Source organism: Columba livia, chromosome 24 (genome assembly GCF_036013475.1).
Source record: "Columba livia isolate bColLiv1 breed racing homer chromosome 24, bColLiv1.pat.W.v2, whole genome shotgun sequence".
NCBI classification, from domain to species: Eukaryota; Metazoa; Chordata; class Aves; order Columbiformes; family Columbidae; genus Columba; species Columba livia.
The window spans coordinates 143,230-163,762 of NC_088625.1; the positions used below are offsets into that span (position 1 = coordinate 143,230).

The 20,533-nt window shown below is 58.0% G+C and overlaps 1 protein-coding gene across 3 annotated transcripts in view; it reads right to left on the minus strand.

Annotated features, from left to right (window-relative positions):
• Nucleotides 1–1,155: 1,155 nt before the first annotated feature.
• The window catches only part of BCL9L (BCL9 like), a 39,007-nt gene continuing 19,629 nt past the window's right edge, over nt 1,156–20,533 (minus strand). Inside the window, exons 2-8 of one of the 3 annotated variants that reach the window (XM_065040068.1) lie at nt 12,646–13,009; nt 11,408–11,530; nt 10,540–10,744; nt 9,698–9,782; nt 7,074–9,459; nt 6,573–6,833; nt 1,156–5,318 (exon numbers count right to left, since the gene is read on the minus strand). In XM_065040068.1, coding sequence (XP_064896140.1) covers nt 4,168–5,318; nt 6,573–6,833; nt 7,074–9,459; nt 9,698–9,782; nt 10,540–10,744; nt 11,408–11,530; nt 12,646–12,946 — 4,512 coding nt within the window. In that variant the 5' untranslated portion in view covers nt 12,947–13,009 and the 3' untranslated portion in view covers nt 1,156–4,167. Of the gene's footprint in view, nt 5,319–6,572; nt 6,834–7,073; nt 9,460–9,697; nt 9,783–10,539; nt 10,745–11,407; nt 11,531–12,645; nt 13,010–20,533 lie in introns of those variants that run through there. The other 2 variants (XM_065040067.1, XM_065040070.1) reach the window with 2 other exon arrangements.

The following is a 20,533-nucleotide window of genomic DNA, read 5'->3' on the forward strand; positions in this document are numbered from 1 at the left end:
TGTCACTTTTGCACAGGAAATGCATCAGAGAGCTCTAAGCGGGTTGACGGCAGCTTTCTGACAAGCGTTGCTCTTCACACATGGAGACCACAGGGCTCATAAGCACCTTGCTCAGATTTCCCTGCCCCAGTAGGCCACACTGCATTTGGAGTCAGTCCAAACTGACTCTGCAAACGACGCTGGAGCAGACAGCCCAGAGAAAGTCCCGGTCCCCGCAGAAGGCAACCCCAAAGAAGGGGACATGGAGACCCCCGAGGCAGCACACCGCTCTGCATGTCCTGCAGCGTGACCAAGCCTCCCAGGAGACAGAGCCGGGGTGTTTCAGCAGAGCATCCTGCCACACGCAGCAGTCACGGGGCTGTGCCGGCGGAGGAGCGTGCACAAACCAGGGGACGCATGAGCGAACCGTGTCTGGGAGTGCTGCAGAGCAGGGGCTCTCCCCACACCCTCGCACCACCTGCCCTGCTCTGACTCACACACGGTTTCATTTTCCTTACCAAAAAGACAACATGCCGTCTCACCCCAGTCTCCTAGAACCAAACACGCTCAAGCACTTCGTTGTCTGTACTGCTGCTTGCTGTGTCATCCCTATTTTAGCACAGGTGGCTCTGGACATGTGGCGCCACGGCCACCAAGGTCCGTGAACAAGGGTCCTGGGCTGCCACATGCAGCAACCCCAGCTCTGCACCCAGGCAGCAGCATGAACCCTTTCTCCCTCCAAGCCCCCAAAACCAGGCGCTCACCCCGCTGCCATCATGGCATGCTCCACGTTTGCTCTGGCTCCCTACAGGCACACAGCAGCCACGGCGCACGTGAGCTTTGCCAGGCCACGAGATGCCCAGAACGAGGGGGAGCCGTGGGGCTCCAGCAGACGGCTCGGCAGCAAGTCCCTGCACTAGGTCACCTCTTTGCTTTGCAGTCCTGCCCAGGGACCCGAGGTGTTCAGGGTGGTCCTGCTTGTCCCCCGCCCATCCCTGGGCATGCCCCTCCACCTCCCTGGGACAACCATCCTGTCCCATGTCCTGCCAGACACGAGGTGTTTGTGGCATGGCCAGCTGAGCCCCCCTGACCCGCCCCGGCCTGCAGGTGCTGCTGGCTGAGCACACCTCGCAGCCCCGCGAAAATCGCCCAGCTCACTGAAGACAGGCACAGGGCCAGGTTTTGAAATTTGTCTTTTTAATAAAAAGGCACCTATAAAACAGGTCAATACATTACAGGCAGCACAGATACCCAAAAACAAGCCTAAAAATTGTTTCAAATAAAAACCAATAAGATGTCTTCACATATTGTATTTATATATTTATATTTATATATATATTTATATAATGGTACAAAATGACTGGGGAAGTTTCTCCATGGGATGACAGAGAACAGGTCAGTCACCATTACCTCAATGTGAAAGCTAATTCCAGGTGCGTGATTATCTGACATACTGAAAGATGAGGTTTCCCAGCGTCCACTTTTTTTGGAGCTGGAAAAACACAGCGAAGTCATGGCTAAAACATGGGCAAACCTTTCACTGTGATTAGGTGGAGCCAGGACACAGAACTCAAGCGGAGGAGCCGAGCAATAAACTACAAGACACGAGACTAGACACAGCTCACGGCAGCGGGAACCGGCTGTCGGCAAACCCAGGTCTAACAAGGACTGGCTGGTCGGCCAGTCGCTGCTCTACGGCCCCTGGCTCTGACCAAGTGTCAGGATTTCCTTTTTGCACCCGGGGCTGCTGAGTCAAAAGCTTTGCTTCTTACCCATCTGTCACTGAAGGACAGGTCTCCCTCCGCCAGGCAGAACTGGCGTCGCGCTGCCCTGTCTGCACGCGGGCAGCACCGAGGTCCCTGTCACCGCGGCCTGCGGGCGGACACGGGGACAAACCGCTGCCCACAGGGTGGGGCCACCAGCCCCAGGCAACGAAAGGGACAACAGGGAAGGTACGACACGTGGAGATCTCCACCGGGCTGAAACAACAGCTGTCTACAGACAAAGATCTTCCATATAGAAAATATTATGGCTTCAAATTAACCGAGACTAGCTGGTGGGTGGTGAGCAAGGTTTGTGGCTGCCATCGGTATTTGGATGTTTACGTGAAACTAGCAGGAGCCAACACCTGAAGTGCAGCCAAGAGAAGCCACAGCCTTTCAGGCGAATTAAGCTTAGAAAAAGCTAAATCTGTTGGAGCCACATCCTCCCACATGAAATGCACGCTCCGAAAGGATGGAGAATCCCAGCAGCTAACACATCAGGTCCAGACCACACTTGGTTGGTCAGGCCTAAAGATTATTCTTCTGCTCCCACTGCCAGGGGAGGGATGAGCACTTCCAGGGATTGTTCCACCTCCAAAAATGCTGCTTGCTCATATCATATACAACAAAACCATGCAAAGCAGGAGACCAGGGCGAAATCCTTCCTCGAACCCAGACCGGCGCTTCCTACTCAGGACTGCTCGCTACAAAATGCCTCAAGGCTTTAAGGTATTCCTAACTGGACTTTGTGGTTCCCTCTTCTCATGGAAAAGATCAAGCACCCGCCAGCCTTTCTGAACAGCTCGCAACATGATAAAAAGAGCTGCTGCTCACTTGCCACTTGACAATCTCCCTTTTCTGAAAGCCCTCTCCTCCCTGCAGCAGTGGTAGGGAAAGGTGAGCTCTGTTACAAGAGAGGTAGTTGCTAAGTGTGGCTCTGCAGAGATAACCCTCCAGCCGGTGGTCCTCGGGCAATCACGTGCCCCGAGGTCACCACTGGACACGCACGGGGTACGCCGTGCCGGAACCCGGTCCCCATGGAGCTCCAGAGCTGCCGCGGTGTGTGCGGAAGTGCAAGCGCCTCACCCACAGCCCCCTCCGTGAACAAACACAGGACAAGGTCACCACTGCCATGCGTGGGAAGACCTTACGGAGAGCGGGACGGGGAGGGTGGAGTGCATCCAGAAAAGCCGGAGGAGCGAGCAGCTGCCACACAACCTGGGCCTCTTTCGTCCAAGGCGTGGGACAGCCACACCGCCGACACCAGACAAGACAACTCTTACACCAAGGTGGAGATCACACACAGAAATAGGTCGTCTCCAACAGCTGGACCTCTATGGTGGGATGCTGCCAGCAGCTCAGGGCGAGATGGAGCAAAGATCTCCTGCGCAACTCTAGAGAAGGAGAACTGACAAGCGTGAGGAAGACCTGGGAGAGCGCGCAACGGCAGAGGTAGAGGGGCCACAGCACAGCTGCAGGGGACGACAGCCAAGTAAACCACTGGGGCAGGCAGGCTGCAAAGAGCAAGGATCCCAGCTACCCCTCCTGGAAGCACAGGAACGCATCGCCTCACCTCGGAGCCCATCGGTCCCCACGCAGCGTTCCGCCGGGGCTGCAGCTCTGACCTCTCCACAGCCCTCCGTCGTCAGTCGTGTCCGTCTACCCGGCACAGCCTCGCAGGGCCCGAGGTCTGCGCGGAACTACGCACTCCGCACACGCAAACCGTTCAGATGTGTGAACAACACAGGTCTGACACAGAGTCACTCCACAATGGGATCGCTCAATGCCCTGTGCACCCTGGGGGATGCTCCTGCCTCCCCCACGGAGTTTTCAATCCTTGTACATGTTGCCTTTAGCATGTTTTTTTGTTTCTGTCTTTTTTTTTTTTTTAAAACATGTTTTGAGGCTTCTATTAAAACACAGAAATACAGAACAATTAAAAACCAGCACAAGTTTTGCCTTTCCCAGCGACCTATTTACAGCTATTTCCAAAGACCCTCTTGCACATTTTGGTTGCTTAAAAACGAAAAAAAAAAAAAAAAAAAAAAAGAAAGAAAAAAGAAAGAGAAAAAGGAAAGAAGAGAGGAAAAAAGGGAAAGAAAAGCACTTGACAGAGGAAAACCGTAAATGAAAACTTTACAAACTGCGGCAGGGTCTGGATGTCCCTGATCACCACGCAGGGTTCAAAGTAACAGCCCCACTCCCAGCCCCTCAGCCCTCCCCTTCCCCAAAACAGAAAGGAAAAAGAAACCCAATTCACATCAAGTTTACTGCACATCTGGTTTTCTGTGTAGAGGCGAATCCGACACGAAAGCATCCCACGTGGCACACTCCACCGGCGCTGGCCCCCAGCCCTCCCCGGCGAAAGGTTTAAAAAGGTCTGTAGAGCCAGCGGGGTCCCGCCGGCCCCGAGCGGCAGACGGGGTTAGAAAGGCAGGTTCGCCATGTTCCCGGGCCCAGGGATGTAACTCATCTGGCTGTCCAGGGAGACGCTCCTCTGCCTCATCTGGTGTGTGACCATGAGGTTCTGCTGAGGCGGGGGCCCCATGAGAGAGCCCTGAGGTGACATCATGTGTCCTGTCTGAGCATACATGTCCCCCGACACGGACATGCTCCTCTGCTTGGCCTGCATCAGCATGAAGTTCTGCTGGGCCATCAGGCTCTGCTGCGGGGACATCATGCCCTGGTGCATGCTGTTGCCCATCATGCCTTGCTGGGGCGGCATGCCTGTCCTGCCCAGCATGGGCACCTGTCCGGGGTGGCACATGGGCACGCCGAGTCCCCGCTGCACGCCCTGCTGCCCAGGGACGTTCATACCTGGCCGCACCGGGGGCTGCTCAGCCATCATGTTCTGCAGGTTCATGAGGTGGAGGTTGGAAGGCTGCGATTTGGGCGCTTGGCTGTCACTCTTGGGGAAATACTGCAAGGTGCTGCTCGGCTTCTCGGAGGGGATGATCCTGGACAGGTCGAACTCAGGGATCCCTGTGGGCGTGGGGCGGATCACCTCGCTGAGCTCGGGGTCGTTCAGCACAGACGCCACGCCAGGAAGCACGGGCGGGTAGGGCTCGCCGATCCGCGGGGCGATGTTCTTGCCCATCAGGTGCTGCTGGGGGGGCATCTGGCTGGGCTGCTGGGAGGGAAGGTCCTCGGGCGGCATGGGCATCCCTGGTGGGTAGTGCTGCTGCATACCAGGGCCACCTCCCGCGCCAGGGGCCATGGGCATGCCGCCGGCGGGGGACGGCATGGTGTTGTGGGGCTGCTGCATGCGGGGGAACACCAGCTGGTTGGAAGGAATCATCTGCGAGCTGTTGGGTACAGGGCCACACTGCTGGTTCAATGAGTCCTGGGGCCCCGGGGGCAGCATCATGGGGTTCGGGGGGGGTACGCCTGCCCCCGGCGCGCTTGGGTGCATAGGAATGTTGGAGCCCAGCGGGTTTGGGGAGGACATCATGGAGGTTGGGGGCGGTTCGTGGGAGAGGGGCTGCTGACCGGGCATGTTCATTCCCATGGGGCTCTGGGAGGATCCGGGCCCCACAGAGTTCAAGTGCAGTTGATTCGGCTGATTCCCCGTCACACCTGAGGAGAAGAAAAGGAGAGAAGAGTTAAGTCTGCCCATAGACTGGGCTGCCAAATCCACACCCTGGAAGCCTGCCAAGCACTGCTGCTCAGAAAGCTCGGGTGTGGAGCCCGATGCTCAGTAGGCAGCTGCAAGATGGGCTTGCAAAGCACCAGTGTCAGGAAAAAAGTGCCCCGGACTCCATCCCTTGTAAGCCCACCAGCAGCAGAGAGCGATTTCAGCTTCATCTAGTGCCACGCTGGATCTGTTGTTCCTCACAGCCCACTGATTTTAGAGCCTCAGCTGGCTCTGCATGTTGGGACAGCCCAACACCACAACCTCAGCAGGTCTCCCAGCTGCCTGGAAGGCACCGAGGAGTGTCCCTTCACGGGGCCAGCCACCCGCAAGCGCCCGTGACCGCACAACCTCCGTCTGCGAGGAAAAAACAGCAGAAGAGCTGCCAGCCCGACACAGGTGCCGTGTGCGAGGGAGGACTGCGCCCACCGGCGCGGCAGAGTGACCCGCGCCTCGCAGGGGTTCGGGGCAGGAGGAAGCCAATGTGTTTGCATGCCTGTGGTCAACCTAAGTGACTGCTCAGTAGTGAAAGAGTCAAAAAGCTGATTCTTCATTTTGAAAACTGCCAAAAATATTTATCAGACAGCTTTAAACCCCTAAACCAAGCGGTAGAGCATGCTGGAATTCCCCTTCGGGCCGGTCACCAAGTGATGAAAAACACTCATTTGCTTAGCTGTCCTCCCCAGTGGCACGAGCCAGCAGAGCGCATCTGGCTGCCGCCTACTGAAATCAGAACTGTGCTACGACACAGCCTTTCCTGTGCAGGCACCTGGGCCCCACTCAGAGCACCCAAACCCCGTTCAGCGCATCCCTGTCCCGCGGCATGAGAACACGGGGGCTCCCCAGGCAGCAGACCTCTGCCTGCAAGTCCTGCACCTGAGACAACTCCAGGGGCCATGAAAATCCAAGGCCAACGCAGCCGCGTAGGGTAACGGTATTCCGAAAACTTCCAGGGCTTGTGGCAGAAGACTGCCTCAAACACCAGAGTGGCTCACGTCCTTCCAGCCAGCACACCTGAGCCAAAAGCTGGAGGACAGCCTGGGCACAGGGCAGAGGAATGAGCAGACTGTGACAAATGAGGGCGAATTCAAAGCTCTTTGACGCGGCAGTCGGTGGGAGAACAGTTTCTAATGCCCTCTTCTGCCTGGTGCCTCAGCCACAAGACAGCCTGACCCATCACAAGCCCCAGAAGTACGTACCTGACATGCTTCCAGGTGGGAGCATCGGCCTGTCTGGCAGCAGCTCGTCATCAGAGGTGGCGATAGTTTTGATGGCATTGTGGTAGAGCGGTGTGGAGCTGGGCATGGCGTACTTGGACATCTGGGACATCATCAGCGAGAGGGGGTTCTGTGAGGGGGATGGATCTGGAGAGGAAGTAAAAGGCATGTTGGGATTCATGGTGCTGGAGGTGTTACTGGCAGGTGCGGAACTGCTGCTCCGAGGCCCAGGAGGGAGAGAACCTGCAAGCAAGAGAAAGACCAGCTTAGGGGCTGAAGTAAAAGCTGCTCTGTTCTCCCTCCCATCTACCCAGAAAGGCCCCGCTTGGACTCCTGGGAAAGAAGACCTGCTCCACGAGACGCGAGGGCATGCACAGGCACAAATGTCTCCCACTCCTGCAAAAGTACACGGGCTGGAGAGAAACACCATTCTCACGCACACCAAAACCGAGCACCCACGCACACACGAGACACCCAGCATACCCTGATCCAGTCCTCCCATGGAAGCCGAGGAGTTCATGCCGAGCGTCTGCTTGCTCTGGTTGACTCCCGGGCTGGGCATGGTGGCTTTGGGAGACGGCACCCAACCAGGGGAAGGAACAGCCATAGAAGGGGACTTGAGGCGGCTTGGTGAGCCAGTTGGAGACCGGACATTAAGCGAGGAGCTCATCACCTGTGGGGACTTGAGGGGCCCGGACTGGTTGGAAGGTGGCATGCTGACCATCTGCGAGGGCGTCTGCGGGGACTTGAGGTTGGCAGAAGGGGAGGTGACCAGTGGCGAGTGCACCTGGCTGAGGGTCGGAGACTTGAGGTGACCCATGCTAGGGGAGTTCATCTGGCTGATGTTGATGGTGAGGTCGGAGGGCCGGCGGCCCAGCCCCCGGGAAGGCGCCGGGTGCATGTTGGCCAGGTTGCCCCCCTGCGCAGGGGTGGGATTGGAGGCTGGAGGCAGAGGGATGTGGCTGAGCCTGGTGGTGCCACCGATGCTCCCGACAGGCATGGTGCCCTGCTCAGGGCTGAACATGTCTGAGCCACTGCCCATCTCCTGGGGCATGTTGGGGTAAGGCCCTTGCCCACCAGAGAAACCGTGCTGTCCTTGGTTGGGGAACTGGGAGGGCATCATCATTTTCTGCGGTCCCCCCAGCATTGCACTGCCGTTGCCGTTCTGAGCCCTCGCCCTGGCCAGCTCCTCGGGGCTCATGCCCTGATGGGCCATAATGTCAGGGCCCCTCATCTTCTGCGACATCATCATCTGCTGCTGCGGGGTCATCTGGACATTGAGGTTCATGTTCATGTTCATGTTGACATTCATGTTCATGTTGAGGTTGCCAGGGCCCATGGGTGCGTCCATGTCCCGAAGACCCGACTGACTCATAGGGGGGCTCAGCATTCCCCGAGTGCCTGCAAAATCCATTCCCATGGGGGCACCGCTCAGGCTGTCCCCCGTTATCTGCCCAGCAAACATGGATGGATCCATCTGCCTGTGAGCCTGTATCATCCTCTCCATTTCCATGCCCTGGCCCATGGAGTTGCCGGACATCCCCATGGGCCTTTGCATCGCCACCTGGCGCTTCTCCATCAGCTGGTGCCGCAGGATCTCCTCCCTGGCACGGGGATTCATGAACCTTTCGGGGTCCCCTTGCCCTGACGGGTAGGGCAGGCTGCCTTGCGGGAAGTTCCCAGGGCCTCCCATAGGAGGCAGATCATCGCTCCACCCCATGCCAGGCCTGACCGGCCTCTGCATGGCATTCATGGGCCCAAGGGCATCCAAGGGCATGTTCTGCATCCCGCCGAAGCCAGAGACTCTCTGCATTTGATTCCCAGGGAACCGCGGCCCCGGGAACGGCGGCCCTCCCCGCAACTGCATGGGGTCCTGCACATCCATGGGTCCCCGCAGCTGGCTGCCCATCCCCGGCGGCCACTGCTCCCCAGGCTTGCTGTGGTAGGGCGGGGGGGGCCCACGCATCATCATGCTCCCCATGGACTGCGGGATCATGATCTCCTGCATGGGCCGGCCGTGGATGCTGATCTGCTCCTCTTTCCGCCGCTTCTCCTCGTAATACTCTTCCTGCAGCTTCCGCCAGGCCACTTGCTCTGGTGTCAGGCTGTCCTGGTTCAGTCGCTGCATCATCATGTTCATCTGCTGCCCCATGTCAGCGCCTGGGTGGTGGGGCACCTCATGCTCCAGGCTGGGCCCACCGAGGCTCTGGGTCTGGGAGATCATGGACTGCAGAGGCTCTTCGTACTTCTTCATGCTGGCGGGGGGTGCAGCAGACTGGGCAGGGGCTGCCTGTGGCAGAGGGGCTGTCCCGCCCTCACCCGCATTTTGGCCGGGCTTCATGAAGGGCTCGGCCTCCCCGCTGCGCAGCAGCAGGCGCTCAATGTCCCGCAGGGTCTGCAGCGAGCGCTCCCGGTGCTCCAGCTGCTCCTTGGAGAGCCCTTCTGAGTTCAGGGGGTTCCTGGGGCCCAGGCCCGCCTGCCCATTCCCCGGCAGCCCTGGAGCTGGGCCCTCCCCGAGGAGGCTGGAGCTGGATGTGGCGGAGGAGTCCACCTGCCCCGGCTGCATGGTGTTGGTGGACGCGGTGGGCGTATTTGGGTGGTTACTTCCAGCCTGGTTGCTGCCACTGTTGTTCCCCAAAGAGTTGGGAGTCAGATCTCTCCGGACATCTTCACTTGTCCCCTCCTGGGGCAGGCTGCTGGCTGCAGGCAGGGGGGTTTGACTGATGGTCTGAGGCGGAGGCTGCGGAGGGGGCGGCTGCGGCGGTGGCTGACTCACTGGAGGTGCCGGTGGCTGGGACTGTGGAGTGTTGGCAGCCGGAGGGTTAACTGGAAGCGGCTCGGCAACCCCCAGCACTTTAGGAGCTGGTGCCTGTCAGAGAAAAGTGAAATAGATGTGAGCAGGAAAAACCCAGGGTAGGTATTCTTCCCTGCACCCTGCAGCAGACCTGTCCCAAACACGTGCCCTGTGGCAGTTCACCTTCATCATCCTGACAAGCCCTTCCTCCGCAGCAGAGCCAAGGGCTGGGGGAGAACAGCCCCATCAGAAGGGCAGGGTCAGCAGCCAGCAGCACGTGCTGACAGCAGCGTTTGGTTTGTAGCTGGCATACCTGGTCTAGCTTTGCCCGTGGGACATTCTGCTGATGGTAGGCCAGAATGGAGTCAGCTCGGCCTTGCAGGACAGCTTCTGCAGCCCTGAGGAGAGAGCACAAACCACTGGAGAACTGGCTTTGTGCCCCATCCCACCCATCCCCAGCCCAGGTGCCACCTGCACCCTTCAGTCCCATGGGAAAAGGGAAATCTCTAGAGAGATTTGAGATAAGAAAGAAAATGGAGAGATTCCCTGAGAAAAAGGGCTATTTTCAGAGTCTTCCCGTCTGCTCCAGTGAGATTCTCCAGCCGATGGTCACTTGCCCTGGAATTTCTCTCTTTGCACGACTCGTGCTGGGCACTCAGCTCTGCCGTGCACCTGCTGCCATACGGTGGCTGTTGGCAAGATGCTCTGGGATCTATCGCACTGAAACCGTGACACAGCAGAGCTCTAAGACTAACCAGCCTTGCTAAGACTCCACAGCTGAGACATTGTGGGACAGAAGGGAGGAAATGAGTGGAGAACGCTAAGTGTTACACGGCGTTCCACGTGACACCCAGCCCCATAGACACTTCCGAATCAGACCAGTGGCCCACGCTGCTTCGGGTGAGTCTTTTTGTGGCACGCTGACCAGATGTACTTGACTGTGCACGTCGCAGAACGCAGTGCTGGGCGTCACTGGGAGGAACTGTGCATTTAAGACAAAAGTTCACCCACCAGCAGTAGCTGCCAGCAAACTTCCCGAACCTCAGGAGGGACCCACTCTGTGCAACCAAAGCGGCAGGGTCTGCCCAGCTCCCTAGTACCCAAGCGCAGCACCCAGCAGGCAGGTCAGCAGGACAGACAGAATTTATTGCTTACGTGTTAGCGAGGTGCGTTGTAAAGACGTAAACAAACTGCGAAGGTGGCTTTCCCGTCCCTCCGCCTCCCGCAGCGTCCGGCCGCAAGCTGGGAGCCGCACCATGGGGCACGCTGGAAGAACTGCTCTCGCTCAGGCTGGGCAGCGGGTTGGACCCTGGGCCAAGCTGCGAGGCCGTGGACATTGCAGGATCTGCTACATTACAACCTGCGGGGGCAGAGGGGACGAGCTGCTGCCGGAGAGCCCAAGTGGAGTGGCATGGGCAGCGGGGAGGGGATGCGGCAGAGCCCGCAGGACACCGAGGCCAGTCCTGGCCGGGACACCAGGGCTGATCCCGGCCGGGACACCGGCAGATGGCAGCACCCGCCTGGGCCTCCCCACCGCTGCCCCGGAGCCACTGGCTGCCTCCTCCCGGTCCCCCAGCCCGGGGAGGAGGGGATGCTGTCCGCTGGAGTGGTGACAACAATCGTCAGCCATTATTAAATAATAGTTCTAATTAATATGAATAAGCACTGCAATTACCAGGAGCATGCAGTGCCTTCCTCTTGTCTAGCTGCTCGCACACACACTGCACCCCCACATTTGGTTGCTCCAAACGGTGCACATCTTGGCCAGCTCAGCCCTGCCTGAACCACTGTCCAGACCCCAAGAACCTCTTCAGCTTCAGCTGCCTTTACAGCACAGCTGCAGGGAGCCCGGACAGGTTTATTTGGTGCGACAAGGACAACGCATGTCGCACAGTCTGGCTGCCACTATGACCAGGCTAGGCGTGCTTAACCAGCTTTAAGCCAGGCACACTTTCAAAATGCGTTTCTGCCACTGCTGTAGCCAGAGCAACATACAGGAGGGACATGCAACCTCAACACTCACTGTGTGCACTGCTGATGGGCTTGTCGTCTTCCTCGCTGTCTGGCCCAGAGCACCATTCGTCCCCGCTGTATGGCTGCTTCCTCTCCAGCACGCACCGCCGCTTGCTGCGAGGAGCCACCTCACCTGCAAAAGGACGGAGCCATCAGGAGAGCTGAGGTGACCCAGCACAGGAGCCAGACCTGGTGAGACGCTCCTCTGAGAGCCAACGGTTCAGAATGAGATGTATTTCTTACTGTCTCAGAGGAGTCTGCAAACACAGGACATGTCTAACTGCTGTTCCAAACCAGAGAGCTTCAGGCATTAACCCTAAATTTAAGAGGTCTATGATTTAGCAATTATAACCTGATAACGGAATGAGAGGGCACATTCACATCCTTTGTCTTTGAAGGGCAGAGTCTGTCTCCTACATCGATCAGGCAGGGACCTTCACGCCCTCTGTAAACTTGTAAACGCTCTGGCCTAAGGTAGTCAGGCAACGCAGCTTTGGCTGTGAAACCAAATGCTTAGGGGTACGAGCCAGAACAGCAGCCCTGCGTTTGGTGACCAAGCGTGAGTCTTGGCTGAAACCAAGGGCACCACTGAGATTTCTCCTCTGACAAACCCCCACAAGATGCTCAGGCGTCCCCGGCAGCTGTTGGGCACAGAGCTTGGTGGAATGCAAGAGGCTATAGGGAAGGCAGAGGGCTTGGAAGCACTGACTCAGCCCTTCTCCAGAAGCCATGTGCTGTAACACAAGAGTCATCCATCGCTGACGAAACCACAGAACTGTTCAGACAGCGACCCGCGCAGCACCTCCTCACTAACCACGACTGAGTCGTCGGGCAGCTGCAAGAACACCACAAAGGCAGTTCTTTGCCAGCACCGAGCAGACAGAAAACAAGTAACTCTGTTCTGAGTTGAACGCCTGCACACTGCAAAGCAGGGGTGTTCGGCACCATCCCCGTGAACCGCGCTCCCGCTTTGCCGGTCTCAGTACTCCAAGAAAACCAGAGTCCCAGATTCTCAGCGTAACGAACAGTTTATGGAGTGAAATGTAAAGACAACACTCAGCCACTCTGGTCCCAAAACCGCAGATGTGACAGGCAGTGATGCAAAGACACTCAGGCAGCCAGGACAAGCCCAGACAGAAGCTGCAGCACAGAAACCCAAGAAGCTCACAGCTGCTCCCATCCTGGGTCCTGCCAGGACGCTCGGAGCAACTGCAAGAAGGACGTGCTGAGGCAAGGTTTAGGTCTTACCTTTTGATTCTGCGTCCTGTGAAGGTGTGCTGCTTTCTCGCTGTTCTCCAGAGTCCACCGAGATGCTCCGTTCCCGTTTCACCTTGCCTTTCAAGGAGCTGAAGTTTGGGACAGCGTTCTGGCTGCTTTTCAGTCCAGAGTTGCCAGGGGAGATCTGGGTGGCCTTGCTGCCATGGCTGCCCACCCCCACGCCCTTAGGGCCCAGATTGCAGGTGGGCGCTTGGTTCACGTTGTGGTGCTGGGCCGGGGCACCGCTGCTGCCTGCCTTGCCATGGCTGGGCAGTTTGTTGTCAGGGTGCATTGGCTTGGCTAACGCTTCCCACAGCACCAGTGCAGGGAGCTCCCAGGCCCTTCGGTCACAAACCTGCAAGAGAAGAGGGCAGCGAGTGAGCACAGGTGACGGGGACACTGCCCATGGCCAGGGCACGCTGCCGCTGCCGCGCTCCAAGGCGCAGGCACGGACACGAGAGCCCTCATTTCTGAGGCTATGACAAGAACGGGGTGCTCTGTGCCAGCCTAGCCCTTTGTGAGCAGAAGGATCCTTAGAGCCGTTCTGCAGGTCTTTCCAGGACTCAGGCAACTTTGTGGCCCTGAACAGAAATCTAGTGGCCCACTGGTTTCAGGAACCCCCTTCTGCTGCTCTATCAGTTTCCTCTGCTCTGCAAAACACACCAGAGCCAACTGAGTAGACAGAAAATGGTCTTGATGCAAGCCTATAAAGAGAAACCTGGGACAGGGCAGGGGAAGACTAAGAGGAGAGGGAGGCGGTGGGTTGCAAGGCAAGAGCACTTGTCAGCCAAGCGCCATCCCCGTCTCTCCCCAGGGCCAGAGGGACCGTTCTGGCTCCTGCTCCAAGGCCCTGGGTGGAGGAGCATCCACTCCAGCAGCAGCTTCCAGCTCCGTGGGATGATGCAACGTGCCGCAGGCTTGCAGGGAGAGCAGGGCACAGCTTTCCTGCTCCAGACCCAGCCCAGCTTTCTGAACAGCCCCGCGGGCTGAGGCAGAGTGGTTCAAGGAGGAGGCGGCTGGGGCAGAATGCACCAGCTTCTGGGCTGAAGGATGCACACAGCCGAGCAACGCTGCAGCAGATCCTTGCAGATCTATCTGCCTTGGCAGTCTCTTAGGCTCATGCTGGGATTCCTCCGCTCAGAGCTCTGCACAGGCCTTACAGATGAGTGGGACGTGGCTCCACAGCACCCGAGCACATGGTGTGTTCGGGACCCTGGCCACTGCAGGCTGCATCCCTCTGGCCTGTGAGTACCTCTGAGTTGCAGCAAGCAGCCCTCCTGAACATGGCACAGGCAGCACGGCACATCAGCCGCACCTCAGGGCCACCAGAGCAGACACAGGGTGTCCCTGAGTTCCAGACACGGCTCTTACACACTGACTCATCCCGGCCTGAACCTCGTTCAACACTGAGCCCTCGGACACAGTCTCGGGGCAGAATGATGCACATCCCCGTGAGAACAGCTCCTTGCTTTCTTCATCCAGAGGACATAACTCTTCCTGCATGGGGGCCCCACTTTCCTCCACTGCAGCCTCCTCACTGCCCCATCCAGTGACCCCAAAGCTGCTGAAACCCCTACAGCCTGTCCAAGTCTTCTCTACTTCTCAGGGAGCATGGAGGAAGGAGGGTGAACCATGTGTTTGTGGGAGCTGAGGTATCGCTCTGTTTACTTACACCCACTATGTGCTTTGCATGACACCCCCACAACCCACTTGTGAACATTTCCCATGCGCAAGCAGAGAAATTTCCCAGCACGTGGGGGTTATTGGGCAAGTGGTCTCCTCTTCCCATCTGGACTGAGCAGCCCAGATGCTGTGCACAGATTTCATCTGCCACCCAGGGACAGGAAGCACCGGCTCCAGACCAAACACCGCATCTCTAAATAGCACCAGAGAGCTCAACAGGGCCGCGCATGCTGCTCCCGGCTTGCCCAAGGCGGGCCTGAGGACATTCCACCGGCAAAAGCCAAGCGCTCGCTCTGCTGAGGCAAAACACCATGCCCAGAACGGCACACAGGTGGGGAGCAAAGCCTTGGCAGACCCCTCTGAAAAGCCGGCGATCACCACAAGACACAGGCTGCAGCTTCCATGCACTGCCAGGGAGCTCCCCACCTGAAGAAGGGGCTTCTCAGCATCTGCCTGCAGAGAGCAGCCAGCACAAAGCGCGCTACGGCACAGCCTGCTCAGGCGTTCCCGGCTAGCTAGCGAGACCCTTCACGCAGGGCTCGGCCCATCGCCGCTGCCCGACCAGCGAGCCACGAGTCGCCCCCCCCGCGCGCCTCGGCGAGGGCTGTGCTCCCGCCCGGAGGAAGATGGTGAGCCGCAGCTCTGATTAATTTTCACAGCACATGAGGGAGTTGCTAGCCCTTTAAGTGTCAGCCAGCCTCGCTCACTCACTCTTGTTCTCCGGGGACCTATTAATAGCAGCTGGAAAGATCACATCACTCTCTGGATATTTATACCCCTCATTCCACACCAGGAGAGATTTATGTCAGAGCTGCTGTCCCAGTGCCTGCCCAACTGCTCTGTCAAACTGCCCGCTCGCAGGGGAAGGAGACACAGAGAGGGCAAACGGGGAGGAGGAGAAGGCCCATATGGTACCAGCTGCAGTGTTCAGCACACACGCCGCCCGCAGCTGCCGGCCGGGCAGCCGCAGGGAGCCCTCGGCCCCGCTGGAGGAGGCTGCTGCCAGACAGCATTCCAGAAAGCAAGCCATGCAGCAGCTCCCGCTGCCGGCGGCCCCAGCCCCCGCCTGCTGCACCGCTGTCTTTGCAACACACTGCACCGCAGTCCTGAGGGTCACAGGCCGACTGACGCCAGGCTGCGGCCAGACCCGCCAAGGAGGTGCCAGCACAGCCATCCACATCAGCAACGGGCTGGGAGATGCAAGCCTGCCTGTGCCACATCTCCACAGGCACCACACTGCATTTAAAATAGATCCCAAAGTGCTTCACCGCGAACGCTCAGCGGCACTGCAGCACAACCCCAGCACACCATGGGCACGCGAGTACCCCAAGGAGGGAGGAAGAAAACCGGAGCCCCGCTAAGACTGTGCCTGCATAGTCCAAAAACTAACGCTCAGGATGCACCCCCAGTTCTTGGGGCAGATTGCAGTGAACACACGCATTGATCCCGAAGGACCTGGCAGCCACCACCACAAACCCTCCAGACGCTGCCTGCAGCTCGGATGAGCCTCACCGCCTGGAAGGGCCCTCCAGAACATCACATTTTGGGGGTAGGCTGGTGCTCCAGGGACCACACCAATGCCTCGCCTCGGGATGGAAAGGCACCCTGGATTAATGGGGGCCCTGGCTCACCCTTGGGAATCCCTCTCTTCCAGCTTCGACTGAGCCTGACCCTGCTCCCCTCCCAAATCCCGAGGGAAGCAAGGCCAGAAGCAGCTGCTGGCGGATTCTGCTGTCAGGAGCAGCAACAGTTGGATCTTGCTGCAGACACATAGCAGGGATCCACCCTGGCCTCCCATCTGTCTGGCTGCAGGACGCCGATAGGCATCTCCATTGCTATGAGCTCCCAGCACACACCCCTCGATTCTGACCAGATTCCAGCAGGCATGCCACACATCTGGGCCACAGAAAAGAATGAATTACAAAGTAGAAATACTGACACGGGGAGACAAATGATCCAAAACATCTTGAAAAGGACACAACAAAAAAGAGATGGCACAGAAATCTGGCTCCCTCCGCAATTTAGCAACACACCCACTCCAGCCCAGCAGTTTTAAAGACAATAGCAAACTTAATTCCCAGCGGTCGCAGCAAGGAGCTGAGACTCCTGGCTTCTGACCCAGGCTGCCGCCAACTCCACTAGCGACCCTGAGCACAACGTACCCTGCCTGGGTGCCTCAACTCCTCCGCCACTGAGCTGGGGGGACAACCCAGCCTACCTCAGTAAGGAGGGAAGCTTACAACCAATACTTCTGTTGAACGAAGTGCTACATCTAAATGCAAAGGGAGAGATTCGCGCCTGGTACCTGTGAAAAGCCACAGCTTTAAATCAAAGACTGGGACCTCAGGAGACAAGAAACTTCAAAACAAAACAACAAAACCTGCTTTCAGTGAGTCTGAGCAGCACGGAGCAGGAGCAGGAAGCGCAGAGCCCAGGCTGACACGCTCCCCGTCCCGGAATCGCTCACTGATAGCTCCAGAAACCTGAAACCCTGCTGAGTTCCCGGAGGACTTTCTGGTGAATCACACTCCCAGGGCCCATAACACAGATTCCCAACAGCACCGCAAGAACGCGGGGCCCGCGCCCGCCTCCCCACGGGGCGGAAAAGCCTCTGGCCACCCGTTTGCTGTCGGGCAGCTTCCACGTCTTGTGTCGGCTGACACCGCTGCAAGGATAACCCTATGGGGAGGGAGGAAAATGGGAAACCAGAGCCACCACGATTCAACAGGGAGGGAGCGTTACCGCACCTCCCAAGAACGGCAGGTAACTCCTGACACGCGCATAGACGGTGCAGAGCAGAACCTGCCTCCGGAGCTGCACCGACATGCCCCACAGCTCAGCACCACCCAACCCACGAGACCAGACAGGGTCGTGACAGTGATGCAACAAGCAGCAAGTCACCTGGCCCCTCCAGGAACTAACAAGACCTGGTTGCCATTGCAAACACCCTCCGAGCACGTCACCTATGCTGGTAACCACTTGCCTGCTCATCCCGTGGACACCACCACAAATTCCAGCAGGACACCTTGGCTTTGGAAATTGAGAGGTCTCAAGCAAGCTCGAGGGCTTCTTGAAGAAAGGCGTTAGGCAGAGAACAGCAAAGGGAGCGAGCCCAAAGACCCACCACCCCCTCCTGAAACACTTTTCGCCCCGAGTCTGGATGAGATCACGCTGCCTAACACCGCTCCAAGATTACCATTCCTCCCAGGGTTAACAGCAGAAGGGGTTGGAACATCTCCAGAGAAATAACATACTATTTCATCAGAGGCAAAGACTACAACAAAGTCTCCAGAAACAAGATTTCTGAAGTCCGAAACTCTTGGATCATTTCTGATTTGAGAAAAAGACCAGAATCAGAAACTTGACCTTTTCTGTGCATAAAATGGTTGTTCCAAAACAATCATTTTCGCAAGACCCATTCAATGGGTTTTGAGATGGTTCCAGTGAGAAACAAAACCCTCAAAAACAGTAGTGAAACAGCACCGCTGTCACCTAGCCAGGAGCCAGCGATGGGCTCTGATCAACAGCCAGGCGCCCACCCGCGCCCGACCCGCACCGCTCCGAGCCAGCGTGCTCTTCAGCAGCCGCCGAGGGCAGGAGCACTCGCCCCAGCACGTCTGTCGCCAGCAAGAACAGCCTGAACCCAGGCTGCTGCTGAAGGCATCGCCATTGGAGCCCTGCTTGGGCCGGCCGGACTCAGGCACATCGGGAGGCAGGCAGTTCCACAGGACAACGCTCCTGCTCATGAGACTCATCCTTTTTGAATGCGTCATTAAATTATCTCGCTCTTACACCATCAGACAGATAGCCCAGAGACACCCATTTTCTATTAATTTCTTGGATTCTTCTCAGGTCCTTCTAAACGGCAGAAGAACTGGTACCCTCATCAGCAGTATGGGAGGGTTCGACAAGACCTGCAGAAAGCACTACAGCTCTGCTGAATCCTACTGGTTCTCAGAGCCATTCTGGCACACGCTGCTGACCTCCTGCCGTTTGGAGCTGCCTCGGGAACGATGCGCTTCAGTGGGGCTGCCTGGCCACAAGTCTCAAAGGTCTCTAGGCGGACAAAACCTCAGAGTCGTGTTCCCTTCCACCCAGGAACAGAGATCCCCACTTAGCATGGGGAAAAGCGAGGTTCGGGGAGAGCGAGGTGAAGCAGGACATCGTTTGCCTTCTGTCCCGCACCCTGCTACCTTTCTCCTAATGCGGCTTCAATCCGTCAGTGCTGGAAGAGCTTTTCTGAGCACCTCCTTGCCCCCAGCTCAGCAGCTTCTCCCGCTCTGGTGCTGCTCACTGTGCGCCAGGCAGAGCCTGCCTTCCCATCCTGTGCTCAGGGACTCTCCAGGTCTACCACCAAATTTGCAGATCCTTCCAGCTCCCGAGTGCAACTGGCACGTTCCCTACAGAAACCCTGCATGTGCCAGGCGTTACTCGACAGTCACACACGGCTCTGCAGGGATGCTAACGAGGAATTGTTTTGTACACCGGCTCACGTGACCTGGTGGGGACAGGTCAGCGAGAGACCCGGGGTGCCCCACACGCGGGGCAGTGCTGTGTTTGTGCACTGGGGTTGCTGCTGAGCTGCCTTCTGCTACACCAGCTCTCCTGAGCAGCAGGGCTCATAGACCAGACCTCGAAAACCCAATGTTCTCACAAACATCATAAGGGAGCCAAGTCTTGCCTAGAGTCCCACATGTCAGGTAAATGCCTGATGCAGCTAAGCCTACGAGGAGATATTTCAGCAGTGTCCAGAGTTCAGTAACTGCTTTAAGATCCTTTGGCAATAACTAAAGAAGCTCGTGAGAAGCCGGCAGCATGCAGGACTGGAACCCAGAAGTGCTGCAGCTTCGCGAGGAGCTTTAACACACTAGTTCCTGCTCTTCTTTTTAGCAGCAAGTCTCTCTGCAGGGCTCTGTGACAGAGTGGCCATCGTCAACAAGGACGTCACGCTTGGTCCCTTCCCCGTGCACTGTTTTCAAGTCAGAGAGACGTGAGGGTTCCCCAGCGCCTCAGGGTCTGCTGTCCCTGGCCAGTCCAGACCCACGCCAGCTGTCTGGGGGCACCAGGAGATTTTTCGGGGTGTCACACCCAGCATCCCGTTATCTCTCAGCCTGAGGGGAGACCATGGGACAAAACCACTAGGTGTCACCGTCACCCCGGGCACCCGCAGCCTCACCAGGGCTGAGCACACGCAAACTTGCTGCACCTCCTGCCAGCACCCCAGCGGGGACCCTGCAGGGCACAGAGGGTGTGCTGGAGGGCAGAGCCATCCCCATGTCCCCGCAGATGCTTACCCACCTCCTCAGAGGAAGACAGCCCCGAGACGCCTGTTGCATGCTGCACACAAGGGCCAGGCATCCTATACACCTTGCAGAAAATCCCCCCCAAAACAACAACTCTCCTCTGGGCCTGAAAATGCAAGTTCAGGCCGCTTCCCAGCCCAAAGACAGGCCCAGTCATGGCAGGAAGCCTTTGCGGCAGGGACACCCCTGCCACCTCTCAGCGCCGCAGGCCCCGGCTGTCCCGCACGGCACGACCGGCCGTGTGACGTGCACGTTTGCCTTTGAGGAGGCTCGCAGTGGAGGAAATAAGGCATCACAAGTCACGGGCTTGGTCTGACAGCCCTACTTTGACCTGACTGCAGGCATTTTGGAAATCACTCAGCATCCCAGGGTCCTTGGCCTGCTCTCACAACACACATGAGCTGGGGAAGAGCTGAGCTTCCTTCCTGGCACTAAACGCCACATACACAGGTCACACCTGAACAAAAAGCAGAGGATGGAGCTCCCGTGGGCCGGCACGCTGCCCAGGCTGCAGCACGTGGGCGCAGGTCCGCGCCTCCGCTCACCCGGGGAGCGGGAGCCGACAGAGAATCGCAGGGAAGAGGGGAACGCGAGGCCGGCTGCCCCAGCACCTTGGCCCTGCACTGTCCTCTGCCAGCCCGGCCCGCAGAGGAGGTGCCGAGAGCCGCCAAGCCCTCCTCCAGGATTATAAATACCAGGCCCAGCACGCGGCAGAGCCTGAGCTCTATATTTAAACGCCAGCTGAGGTCACTTCCTTTTCCCAGCAGCTCCCTCAGCCCCCACCTCCCATTTGCATGCCATCACATTGGGGTTTCGGGTCAGAGGGGAAGCGGCCACGCATCTGCCCTGCAGGAAATTCCACCCTGGGAAACCCTTCACCTCTCCCGGTTCAG